A 12,430-nucleotide genomic window follows, 5' to 3' on the forward strand; every position below is an offset into this window, starting at 1 on the left:
AGGTATCAGATCATGCATGCTACCACCACCACCACCAGACTGCAGAACATTTTCCTTCCCTGAGGCAGTCAGATTTCTCAGCCCCCCGCTGCCCCCAGTTCACCTGAGTGACTCGATCCCCTGACCCAGTACCACTCAATATTCACTTACTTTATTTATGAGATGGCCAGTGTTGCTGCTACACTACACAATAATTTACAGTCCATAGTGAAAGAAAAAGAAAGCTCTCGTGTGTTTGTTGTTGTAGCTAAGAAGCCAATCATGAGGGATTTAATTTCTGTGTGTCTAAGAGATTTTCAGATCCATTGTATGAATCCATTATGGTGTAAAATTTCCATAAATCTCTTATGAATCTCAGAGGAGCTGCTTGGTTTAAAGGTCTGCAAATGTTAATAATGTCAAGACTGCTGACACAAACGCTGTGGGGAAAAATACACCAGCTTTCTGTTTACATCCTGACCTATAAAACACTAATGTTATGTTTTTATGTGTGCTTTTCCACGTGCAAAAGAACTGCTCGAGTTTTAATAAAATCCTGGTACTGATTTCCTGATGTTTAAAGCAAAATACAGAAGATACAGTATATGCATATATGTAGATAAAATGGTCAACTTTGAAATGGTGTGGCAAATGAATACAGTATGTACAGTGTGCATATGTAAGATAAATATATAAATATATAGGTAGATGTATATATAAGACCAATATAAATGTCCAATTGAACAGGGAGTAAAGTGACAGTGCAGTGTACACACAAAGATGTACAGAGAAGATGTCCAGTGAGAGTGTTATTGTGTGTACAGAGTAGTGCAGAGTACAAAGTAGTGCAATTATTGCATGTGCAACAATCAGCTGAGGTAGAATGTCATGTCATGTGGGGGTATGTCCAGAAAGTCCAGATTCTAGGTGTTCCGGTTGAGGGCCCGAATGGCCTGCGGGAACAAGCTCCTCCTCATTCTCTCTGTGTTCGCCTTCAAGGAACGGAAACATTTCCCTGACCGCAACAGAGAGAAGAGTCCATTGTTAAGCTACCAAAAATGGCAGTTAGATGTTAGAAGTTGACCATACTTGACCACATGGTCCGAATTTGAGAATAAGAAACATTCTGACCAAACTTGACCCGATGGATTAAATTTTAGACTAAGAAACATTCTGACCAAATTTGACCAGATGGTCCAAAATTGAGATTAAGAAACATTCTGACCAAACTTGACCAGATCGTCCGAATTTGGTCATAATGTTTATTAACCTCTCCACAATTAGTGTGCTAAATTTCACAACTTTTGAACAGACTGGTTTTGAAAGCTGAGTGTGGGGAAGGCACGCAAAAATAGCAAAAAAATTTAATCGCACAAAACATTGCTAGACACGCCCATTTTGCCACGTGACAAATCACGTAAATGTAAATTCTTACTGCGTTATTTGTGTTTTTGAACCTAGCCCGCTGTTTGAGGAGGTTGTGGCCTCTTTGGCTTTCCACAATGCGGAGAGAATTCTCACAGTGTTTAAGGTCCACTTTACTCACTGATTCACAGCCGCTTCGGGCTCACACACACTTACACACACACTCACACTTACACACACACTCACACACACACACACACACACACGGGCACGCACTCTCCTTCACACTCTTCTCCGCGGAGGCAAGCGCGCGCGTGTGTGTGTGTCAGTCTGGGAATATTGGAAAATAAAGATGGTGCAATGTTTAGTATAGAATTTTCTTAGGGATTGAACACACACACATACAGGACAATGTGTGTGTGCGCGTGTGTGATGTGATGTTTCTGGGCTTTGAAAAGGCCAACCTGAAGACAGGTGTTTTGGAGTTTTGGACAGAAGAGCGGATGAAGGAGCAGGTGAGGAGTTTCTGCTGGTTCCTCTCTGACTGACCGGAAGAAGAAAAGTCTCAGGTTAAGATGCTCTTTCACTTCTTATGTGCTGTGATGTAGATGCAGTGATATTTACTTGTGTGTGTGTGTGTGTGTGATTGCAGATCTGAACCAGATGTGAATATGAACCAAACAGCTGGAGTAACAAATTCATACAGGAGGAGAAGCTCCACAGGAGGGAAGGTGAGTGTGTTAGGAAGTGTGTATGTATTGTGTACTTTGTGCTCATCGTGTAGTGGCCACAATGACTGTCTGGGCATTCTTTGTTTGTTTGTTTGTTTGTTTGTTTCTTTCTTTCTTTCTTTCTTTCTTTCTTTCTTTCTTTCTTTCTTTCCTTCCTCCACTCTGCACTGCTTCTCCTCTGTTCTGTGGAAGCGACAGCACTCTCAGTCTGCTGTATGAATATTCCCACAGTTATTATGTTTATGTGTTCTGGTGTATGATGAATGTAAATAAACGAGTGGCGAGGGTGCTGAGGATAAATGAGTGCATGCTGTACATTCCATATTCACCCTGCTGCTTGTTCATGATACAGAGTGTGTTCTGAGGACTTGAGAACCCCAGGGATCCAGTTAGGGCAGGAGACTGCGGCCCCTGCATGGCCAGGGCACTAATATCTCATGTTGTACCTAAATATTTTGCTTAAATGATTACAGTGTGATATTTTCAGTACAGAACACTCACAGAATCAGCTAAAGTTAATGTGTTAATAAACAATAACTAGTCATTTAACCATCTCTGAAATCAAACCAAAACTCTCTCTCTCTCTCTACTCTCTCTTTCTCTCTCTCTACTCTCTTGTTGTCCTCCCCCCTCTCTCTCTCATTCTGTCTCTCTCTCTCTCACTCTCTCTATGTCTCTCTCTCTCTCTCTCTCTCTCTCTCTCTCTCTCTCTCTCTCTCTGTGAGTGTGTGTTATGACAATAGCTTGCAGCATCTTGTAGCTTGTAGAATTACTTCTGTGTGTTAATTAACTAGTTTCTATAGTATGCGAGCTTTGTGTGTGTGTGTGTGTGTGTGTGAACTGTGTATCTGTAGTGCATGAGGAGTTTGGTGTGTGTGGCGTGGTGTCTGTTGTATGTGAGCTGTGTGTCCATGGTGTGCATATGTGTCTGTAGTATGTGAACTGGGTGTGTGTGTGTGTCTATATTGTGTGAGCTGTGTGTGTGTGTTTATATTTCTACTCTACCTGTGTGTGTGTGTGTGTCTATAGTATGTGAGGTGTGTGTCTATGGTGTGTGTGTGTGTGTGTGTGTGTATGAACAGTTTGGTCTCTCCCTACTTATTCTCCTTACTTATATATTCTGATTTAAATCAGAAGTGGGCGTGGCTTAAACCAGAAGCGCTGAAGTGTTCCGTCAGATTTCAGCTGACGTTATTGTGTACGCTGTAACACTCACCGTCCACTAGAGGTCTCTGTTGTTACATCCATCCTGATGATGTCCTTCAGCTCGTCCCTCCTCCAGCCATCCTAAAGCAAACGAATTATGTGTATTTATCGCAGATAAACACTAACAAACAAAGGCAAAGCTCAATAGCAGCACGCGAATAAATAATAAATCTGTGAGGAATATAATAGTTTATAATATTGTTAAAAGATTTAGCGCTTTTTAAAAGTGCTCACGGGTGACTTGAGGTCTCCTGGATCCTGATGTGAGCAGCATGGAAGCTTGTGTCCATCACCAGAGCTTGGGACGTAACAAGCGTCCAGCCTTGGCTTAACGTTGTGTTGTCTACAGAAGGATTAGAGAGATGTTCATGTTAGCCGAGCTAGCCGAGCGGGATCGATGAGTGACGTGCAAACTTTTACAATGGAAAAAAACCTCAAAAGTGACACGGAAATGTCCATGAAATCTAATTAAAAAATTAAAAAGATCAACTTTTTGGAGATCTGATGTCACAAGATGCTTTCCTCACCATCCACCACAGCAGCAATTACTGAATATATTCACCGTCAAGTTTCTGTATTAATATATTAATATCGTCCAGTTCGACAGTGCAGCCGCTAGTGTGTCCTGCTCTCCGTATTTGTCTGGACGTTATACCTTCTCTGGATGTTCTTCCCTCTGAATGTTTGATGGACGTGACAGCTCAGGCAGGTCTGAATCTGAGCCTAACGAGACCACGCTATTAAAACCCAACGGAGAGGTTCAGAACCTTCCAAAAAATCTGTGCACATCGTCTCTGACACGGAGACTCCCAGGAGCTTCAGTGTTTACGAATGAGGAGGGTATTTGTGCTCTAATGATGATGATGATGATGATGATGTGCATCTTTTCAGGTTCTGCAGGCAAACATGCGACGTCTCTGACAGTCGATTGCATCATGATCAGCGCCGAGAAAGTTCTGATCTCGTCAAGTGTGTGTAAAAGCAGGGAGAGGAGCGTTAATGCCTGGAGTTTTTGTTTACCTTCTATGAGATTAATGCACTGTGGAGAGGCTGTGAGACGTGTGTGTGTGTGTGTGCGTGTGTGTGTGTGTGTGTGTGTGTGGAGGAGGTATGTTTTACAACGATGAATTTTCCCACAAGGCGAGGAATATCTGGAATATCTGAGTATTTTACACTGATGCTTTTTTTCACTCTCTCAAAAAGAACCAGATTGATTTATTTATTTATTAATCACATATACTCCTAATACTTCCAACACATTTTCCAGTTTTTAAGCATTAATTAGCCACATTAACTGATGCTTTTTTCACTCTCATTTAAAAAATGCAGATTTCATTTATTTGTTTATTTATTTATTACATATACTCCTAATACTCTACACATTTTCAGATTTTAAAAGTAAGCATTAATTAGCCAAATTAAAACTCTTTAAAAAAAGCAGCTTTCATTTATTTATTTATTGGTTTGTTTGTTTGTTTGTTTGTTTATTTATTTATTCATTTATTACATATGCTTTTAATACTCCCAACAGATTTTAAATTTTAAGCATGAATTAGCCACATTAACTGATACTTTTTCACTCAAAACAGCTTCATTTATTTATTTATTTGTTTGTTTATTAACTATATTCACTCCTAATATTCCCAAAACATTTTCCAGATTTTAAATTGTAAGCATTAATTAGCCACATTAACTGATGTTTTTTTCACTCTCAATTAAAAAAATGTTTTATTTATTTATTTATTTATTTATTTATTTATTTATTTATTTATTTATTTACTTATTTACTATGTATACCTCTAATACTCCCAACAAATTTTCCAGATTTTAAATTTTAAGCATTAATTAGCCACATTAACTGATGCTTTTTTTACTATCATTTTAAAAAAGCAGCTTTCTTTCTTTCTTTATTTATGTATTTATTTATTTATTTATTTATTTATTTATTTATTTATTTATTTATTTATTTATTCATTACATATACTTCTAATACTCCCAAAAGATTTTCCAGATTTAAAATTGTAAGCATTAATTAGCCACATTAATATTTACGGCAACAAACACTGGTGTGTAAATACATTTTTTAAATAAATAATAATTATTATTTTAATAATAATAATAATAATAATAATAATAATAATAATAATAATAAAGGGCCTCAGGCTTTAACTTCCACTCAGTGTGTTTTTTAATCTTTGTGGGAAAATGCGGAGTCTGGAGTCTGAAGTGTTCCAGCTATCCATCACCTCCTCCTTTATTATTCCCCCAGTCTGCTCTGTTCGACAGTTATCACTCGATTCCCTGTGCTGGAGTGTATGGAGATGCGAATTGATCTCTCTGTCTGTGTGTGTGTGTGTGTGTGTGTAGACCCTACTGTCTACCTAATTAATACAATTAAAATGTCTCCTGTTCATTAGCTAGATCTTTAACCACATTCAGAGTGTAAGATAGAGACACAGAGTCAGTAATCAGTCCATCACTGCGTGCGCAGACACACACACACACACACACACACACACTGATACACACCTAGGGGCAGTTTAGGAATCCACCCACCCGCTTGCATGTAGAAGGTAGGAGGAAACCGGAGAAACCTGAGGATACACGTCAGTATCACCATCTAAAGTGTTTTTATTTAATATAAATGAAAAATATTTACACTGGATTTTTTATGAGCTGTTGCTATAGAAACGATAAGATATTAGAGTGTGTGCATTAACGTAAACCTGTTTGATTATGTGCAAATCATTCATGGTGTGTACGGTCATGGTGTGTGTGTGTGTGTATAATGTGTGTATGTTATGTGTATGGTGTGTGTGTGTAAGCTGTGTCTATTCATGGTGTGTGTGTGTGGTGTATGCATATTCTGTCAGTTCATGGTGTATGTTCATTGTGTGTGTATGTGTATGGTGTCTATTCATGTGTGTATGTTCATGGTGTGTGTGTGGTGAATGCGTATGGTGTCTGTTCATGGTGTGTGTGTGTATAGTATGTATGTGTATTGTGTCTATTCATGGTGTGTGTATGTTCATGGTGTGTGTGTGGTGTGTGCGTACGGTTTATGTTCATGGTGTGTATGATATGTGTGTGTGTACACTACCAGTCAAAAGTTTGGACACATCTTCTAATCCCATGTTCTTTCCTGATGTTTATTTCTCTCTACATTGTAAAACAATGCTGAAGGCGGCTGAAATCCACAATAATGTCGTTTGAACAGTGGATATTGAGATATGTCTGCTACTGATGCTCTGTAAAGCCTTCATAACGGCTCTAATCTGAGGTGCTGTTAATTGGTGATTTCTGAGGCTGGTCACTCTAAATGAACTTCTCCTCTGCAGCAGTGGTCAGTTTTGGTCTTGTTTTACTGGGATGGTCTTCATGTGAGCCAGTTTCATCATGGTGCTTGATGGGTTTTGCAAATGCACTTGACAATACTGTTCTTGCAAGAACTATTCCAGAACACCTGACCTTCGTGTCTTAAAATAACAACTGACTGTTTTTTGTTGTCATTACATATGGATTACTGAAGTCCATGTGTGTTATTTCATAGTTCTAAAATCTCCAGTATTGTTCTAGAATGTAGAAAATAAATCCCTAAACAAAAAACATTGAATTAAAAGGTGTGTCCATACTTTTGACTGGTAGTGTATATATATTGTGTCTCTGCATGGTGTGTGTGTGTGTATAGTATGTGTATAGTATGTATGTGTATTGTGTCTGTTCATGGTGTGTGTTCATGGTGTGTGTGTATGGTGTATGTGTGTGTGGTATGTATTTGTATGGTGGGTATGTGTATGGTGTCTATTTATTGTGTGTGTGTGTGTATAGTATGTGTATAATGGGTATGTGTATGGTGTCTGCTTATGGGGTGTGTGTGTGTATAGTGTGTGTATAGTGGGTATGTGTATGGTGTCTATTTATGGGGTGTGTGTGTGTATAGTATGTGTATAGTGGGTATGTGTATGGTGTCTATTTATGGGGTGTGTATGTGTATAGTGTGTGTATAGTATGTGTATAGTGGGTATGTGTATGGTGTCTATTTATGGGGTGTGTGTGTGTATAGTATGTGTATAGTGGGTATGTGTATGGTGTCTGCTTATGGGGTGTGTGTGTGTATAGTATGTGTATAGTGGGTATGTGTATGGTGTCTATTTATGGGGTGTGTGTGTGTATAGTATGTGTATAGTGGGTATGTGTATGGTGTCTATTTATGGGGTGTGTGTGTGTATAGTGTGTGTATAGTGTGTGTATAGTATGTGTATAGTGGGTATGTGTATGGTGTCTATTTATGGGGTGTGTGTGTATAGTATGTGTATAGTGGGTATGTGTATGGTGTCTATTTATGGGGTGTGTGTGTGTATAGTATGTGTATAGTGGGTATGTGTATGGTGTCTATTTATGGGGTGTGTATGTGTATAGTGTGTGTATAGTATGTGTATAGTGGGTATGTGTATGGTGTCTATTTATGGGGTGTGTGTGTATAGTGTGTGTATAGTATGTGTATAGTGGGTATGTGTATGGTGTCTATTTATGGGGTGTGTGTGTGTATAGTATGTGTATAATTGGTATGTGTATGGTGTCTATTTATGGGGTGTGTGTGTGTATAGTATGTGTATAATTGGTATGTGTATGGTGTCTGCTTATGGGGTGTGTGTGTGTATAGTATGTGTATAGTGGGTATGTGTATGGTGTCTATTTATGGGGTGTGTGTGTATAGTATGTGTATAGTGGGTATGTGTATGGTGTCTGCTTATGGGGTGTGTGTGTGTATAGTATGTGTATAGTGGGTATGTGTATGGTGTCTATTTATGGGGTGTGTGTGTATAGTATGTGTATAGTGGGTATGTGTATGGTGTCTATTTATGGGGTGTGTGTGTATAGTATGTGTATAGTGGGTATGTGTATGGTGTCTATTTATGGGGTGTGTGTGTATAGTATGTGTATAGTGGGTATGTGTATGGTGTCTATTTATGGGGTGTGTGTGTATATAGTATGTGTATAGTGGGTATGTGTATGGTGTCTATTTATGGGGTGTGTGTGTATATAGTGGGTATGTGTATGGTGTCTATTTATGGGGTGTGTGTGTGTGTTTATAGTATGTGTATAGTGGGTATGTGTATGGTGTGTGTATGTGTATTGTGTCTGTTCATGGTATGTATGTAGTGTGTATGTGTATAGTGTGTATGGTGTGTGTATATTCGTGGTATGTATTCATGGGGTGTGTGTGTGTATAGTGTGTATGTGTATAGTGTGTATGGTGTCTATATGTTTGTGGTATGTGTTCATAGTGTGTGTATGTATTCAGGGTGTATGCTCTCTCTCTCTCTCTCTCTCTCTCTCTCTCTTTCTCTCTCTCTCTCCCTCCCTCCCTCCTGTAGACGTGAAAACAGAAAAGAACAGTTGCTGGATTTCATACACTCATCTTTCACTCGCACAACAAAGCAGGAGAAAACAATAAATCTGGAAATAACGAGGCCCGCTGTCAGAGCCATGCCATCAGCGCGTAACTTTTAGCCTAGACCTTTATCTTTTTAAAAAGATAATAATAAAAAGTTCCTAACCTTTTGCTAAATATGCAAATCCTGGGGAGTGTGTACGCCATGTAGCATACAGTAGATTATGATTTTCTTTTCATTTCTCTCAGTAGGTGTGTGTAATGGGTTTAATCACACACCTCAGCACAGCATACACACACCGGTCTGTGGTGCTCGTTAGCGAGCATAATTATATTTCATATTTCTGAATAGTTCAAGGTCAAAAGGTCAGCTGTGTCACTGATTATTACCTGGGAAAACTCGTCTCTGAAGCACATTAAAGGTAATTATATTCCATCTCTATTCAGCTGCTGTCTTCAGATAAACCCTCAGCCTGTCGGTTACAGAGGAACCACCACATGCTGGAGTAAATACATCTCTCTAATGATCAGAAACTCAGGAGAAAAAGATGAGTGAAGGATCAGGAGATGATGAGAAACACAGAGAGAAATATCACAGAGTGGGAAAGTGAAAAATAAAAACGTGAAAGTTCAGAACAAAGAAATAATCTAAGTTCTTCTGTGACTTTCATTACATAAAGAAGAGACATCTGTTGCTGACTATCTATCTATCTATCTATCTATCTATCTATCTATCTATCTATCTATCTATCTATCTATCTATCAATCTCTCTCTCTCTCTCTCTCTCTCTCTCTCTCTCTATCTGTCTGGCTGTCTGTCAGTCTCTCTCTCTCTCTATCTGTCTGTCTGCCTATTGGCCTCACTCACTCACACACTCACTCACTCTATCTATCTATCTATCTATCTATCTATCTATCTATCTATCTATCTATCTATCTATCTATCTATCTGTCTGTCTGTCTGTCTATCTATCTGTCTGTCTGTCTGTCTGTCTGTCTGTCTGTCTGTCTATCAGTCTCTCTCTCTCTCTATCTGTCTGTCTGCCTATTGGCCTCACTCTCTGTATTGCTATCTCTCTCTCTCTCTCTCTCTCTCTCTGGTGTACATGTAAACCTTCCTAAAAGCACCCTCAGGATGTTCCTTGTGTCTGGTTTGATAGTTTTGTGTGATGTGAAAGTGAAGACACTCCTCTCCGCCTTGTGTTTCCTTCTGTTCTGCCAGAAGTACCTGGAGACTGCTGTACCCCTGCATGTCTTCTGTCACTGGTAAAAACCAAACTTCTGTCTGGTCGTGGGTTTGTGTGGTCTCAGGAGGAGACACTGTGCTTACTGAGACATGGAGAGAAAGCTCTCCAACACATTGACCTCTTTATGTGGTGGTTGTTCAGCAGTGATGTGGGTTGCCAAAGTGATTCATATTCAAATAAATACAAGTTTTACTTGTTTTTATGATATATTACAGAAGATAATCAGTTTCATGTTGATGCTGATTTTCAGAGAGCCTTCTCACGAACGTACTAAGATTAAAATATAAAAAGACGGATGCTGTGCTGTAGTGTTGTGAGCATCGTATCTGTGAAAAGTTTTATATTTCCAAAAAATAATATAAAGGAAAAAGAACAAGTGTGGAAGAAATGCCAAATAAGAAATGTGTTAAAAGGACAAACAAACGGAACCCGAATCTGAATTACAGATTTTTTTTCTCTGCTGAAAGTCAAGAAAGCAGCGGTGTTTTCTCTCCTCATCTACGCTGTCTGGGTTTTCTGTGTATTTACTCTGGCGTCCGTCCTGAGCGAGCAGTCAGCGCCGAGCTCGGCAGGGCTGCAGGTTCGTGTGCAGGTAGAATAATGAGTTTACAGTAAATGAATATTGTCTTGTGCTCACAGTAGTTTAGTGAGACTGATCTGAGGATCAACATATCTATGACGCAAACATACAGTGAAGCAGAGTAAACACCAGCAGAACCGGCTGGAATTGCTTTAGGGTTTTGAGTCAGGAGTTCTTTAAGCTTGAAAGAAACATTGCACTGCGAATCTCTGAGCATCATTAGTGATATATGTTTTTAGCATGATAGCAAGAGGCAAAGAGACTGTATGATATTTGCGTTAATTAGCCATTATTTGTCATATATACACCGATCAGGCATAACATTCTCAGCACTGAGAGGTGAAGTGAATAAGACTGAGGATCTCCTCAAGTGAACATTTTGTCCTCAAAGTTGATGTGTTAGAAGCAGGAAAAATGGACAAGCATAAGGATTTGAGGGAGTTTAACAAGCACCAAATTGTGATGGCTAGACCACTGGATCAGAGCATCTCCAAAACTGCAGCTCTCGTGGGGTGTTCCCGGTCTGCAGTGGTCAGTATCTATCAAAAGTCCTGTAAGTATCCTTCAAGGCCTTAATGGAGGTCCAACCTTGCAACTTAGAAGACTTAAAGGATCTGCTGCTAACATCTTGGTGCCAGATACCACAGCACACCTTCAGGGATCTAGTGGAGTCCATACCCCGATGGGTCAGGGCTGTTTTGGCAGCAAAAGGTGGACTAACACAATATTAGGCAGGTGGTCATAATGGTATGCCTGATCAGTATACATTACTGCACAGTGAAATACTTTATTCACATTTCCCATCCTTGGCGGGTCAGGGATTGAACCCTAATCTTCCAATCAACAACCCAGAGACTTAACCACTTGAGCCACCACCATCCATAAGGTTATATGTTGGCTAGGAATCAAACCCAGGTCAACTGCTTGGAAGGCAGCTATGCTCACCACTATACCACCAACGCCTGGACTAACACCAGGTCTTTGTAGTGTTTAGAAAATGAATATCATTCTATAAAACAACAAATCCAGATGTTTGGCTTGAATGATTCCACACTCACTTCAGTTCCTAATTCCTGTTTACTGTTAAAAAAAAACAACTTATAATCTTGGTTTCATCTGATCCTTTTGTATACCTACTGTTAAATGTATAGAAAAATATTATAAAGACAATTAAACCATTAAAGGAAATTGTAGGCACATAATAGCTAACCTTTGCTAGCATGAACTCAGCAAACTCATTTGTGTTCACATTTGTGTACAGTGTAACTTCTGCATGCGAATGCCCTCCCTTACGAATTTTTGCCTTAAGAATTGAAATTTTGTAAGAAATTTGCATCGGCATACGAAGCATTTTCATCATACGAACAAGCCGAAGTTGTGGGAGCCGTTCAAAACTTGTTAGCATCAGTGGAAAGCCAAGCGAAGCTAACTGAAGTGAGTTTAGGAATGTTACGATTTTTTTTTCCAGTCAGTGAAAGCTGTTAGGAAAGAGTCACCCCACGATACCAACGTTTCCTTCAGCATGCGTTCAAAAGCTAGGTGATTTTTCGGGTGTTTTTTTGTTGACAGATTGGTGGTGTGGGCGGTCTGTTCTATTTTTAGCCCAAGCTTGGTGGCACGACTTCCTGTGAGGAGCCTTGACATGGAATGCTTGGCTTGGGTCAATTCTTTGTAAGCAGCCGTACAGTATTCATACACTTCCTATTGGGAATATTGGTCATATTTTTGGGAGGCTGGAACGGATTATCTGCATTTACATTATTTCTGATGGGAAAATTCGTTTCAATACACATTTTCACCTTAAGAACTCGCCTCCAGAATGAATTAAATTTGTATACTGAGGTTCCTCTGTATTTTTGTTTAAGTAGTTAGCTTTAGTTTATGCATTTTGGCTACCATTTCTTATTGGAACAGAAAATGAGACAAT

At 39.3% G+C, this 12,430-nt stretch overlaps 1 protein-coding gene across 2 annotated transcripts in view; it reads left to right on the plus strand.

Moving 5' to 3' along the window:
* Positions 1 to 1,569: 1,569 nt before the first annotated feature.
* The window catches only part of LOC131361371 (dipeptidyl aminopeptidase-like protein 6), a 117,653-nt gene continuing 106,792 nt past the window's right edge, over positions 1,570 to 12,430 (plus strand). The window contains exons 1-2 of one of the 2 annotated variants that reach the window (XM_058402441.1): positions 1,570 to 1,913; positions 1,997 to 2,075. In XM_058402441.1, coding sequence (XP_058258424.1) covers positions 2,016 to 2,075 — 60 coding nt within the window. In that variant the 5' untranslated portion in view covers positions 1,570 to 1,913; positions 1,997 to 2,015. The remainder of the gene's footprint in view (positions 1,914 to 1,996; positions 2,076 to 12,430) is intronic. The other variant, XM_058402448.1, reaches the window with a different exon arrangement.

The sequence above is a fragment of the Hemibagrus wyckioides genome, linkage group LG01 (genome assembly GCF_019097595.1).
Source record: "Hemibagrus wyckioides isolate EC202008001 linkage group LG01, SWU_Hwy_1.0, whole genome shotgun sequence".
Classification (NCBI taxonomy): domain Eukaryota; kingdom Metazoa; phylum Chordata; class Actinopteri; order Siluriformes; family Bagridae; genus Hemibagrus; species Hemibagrus wyckioides.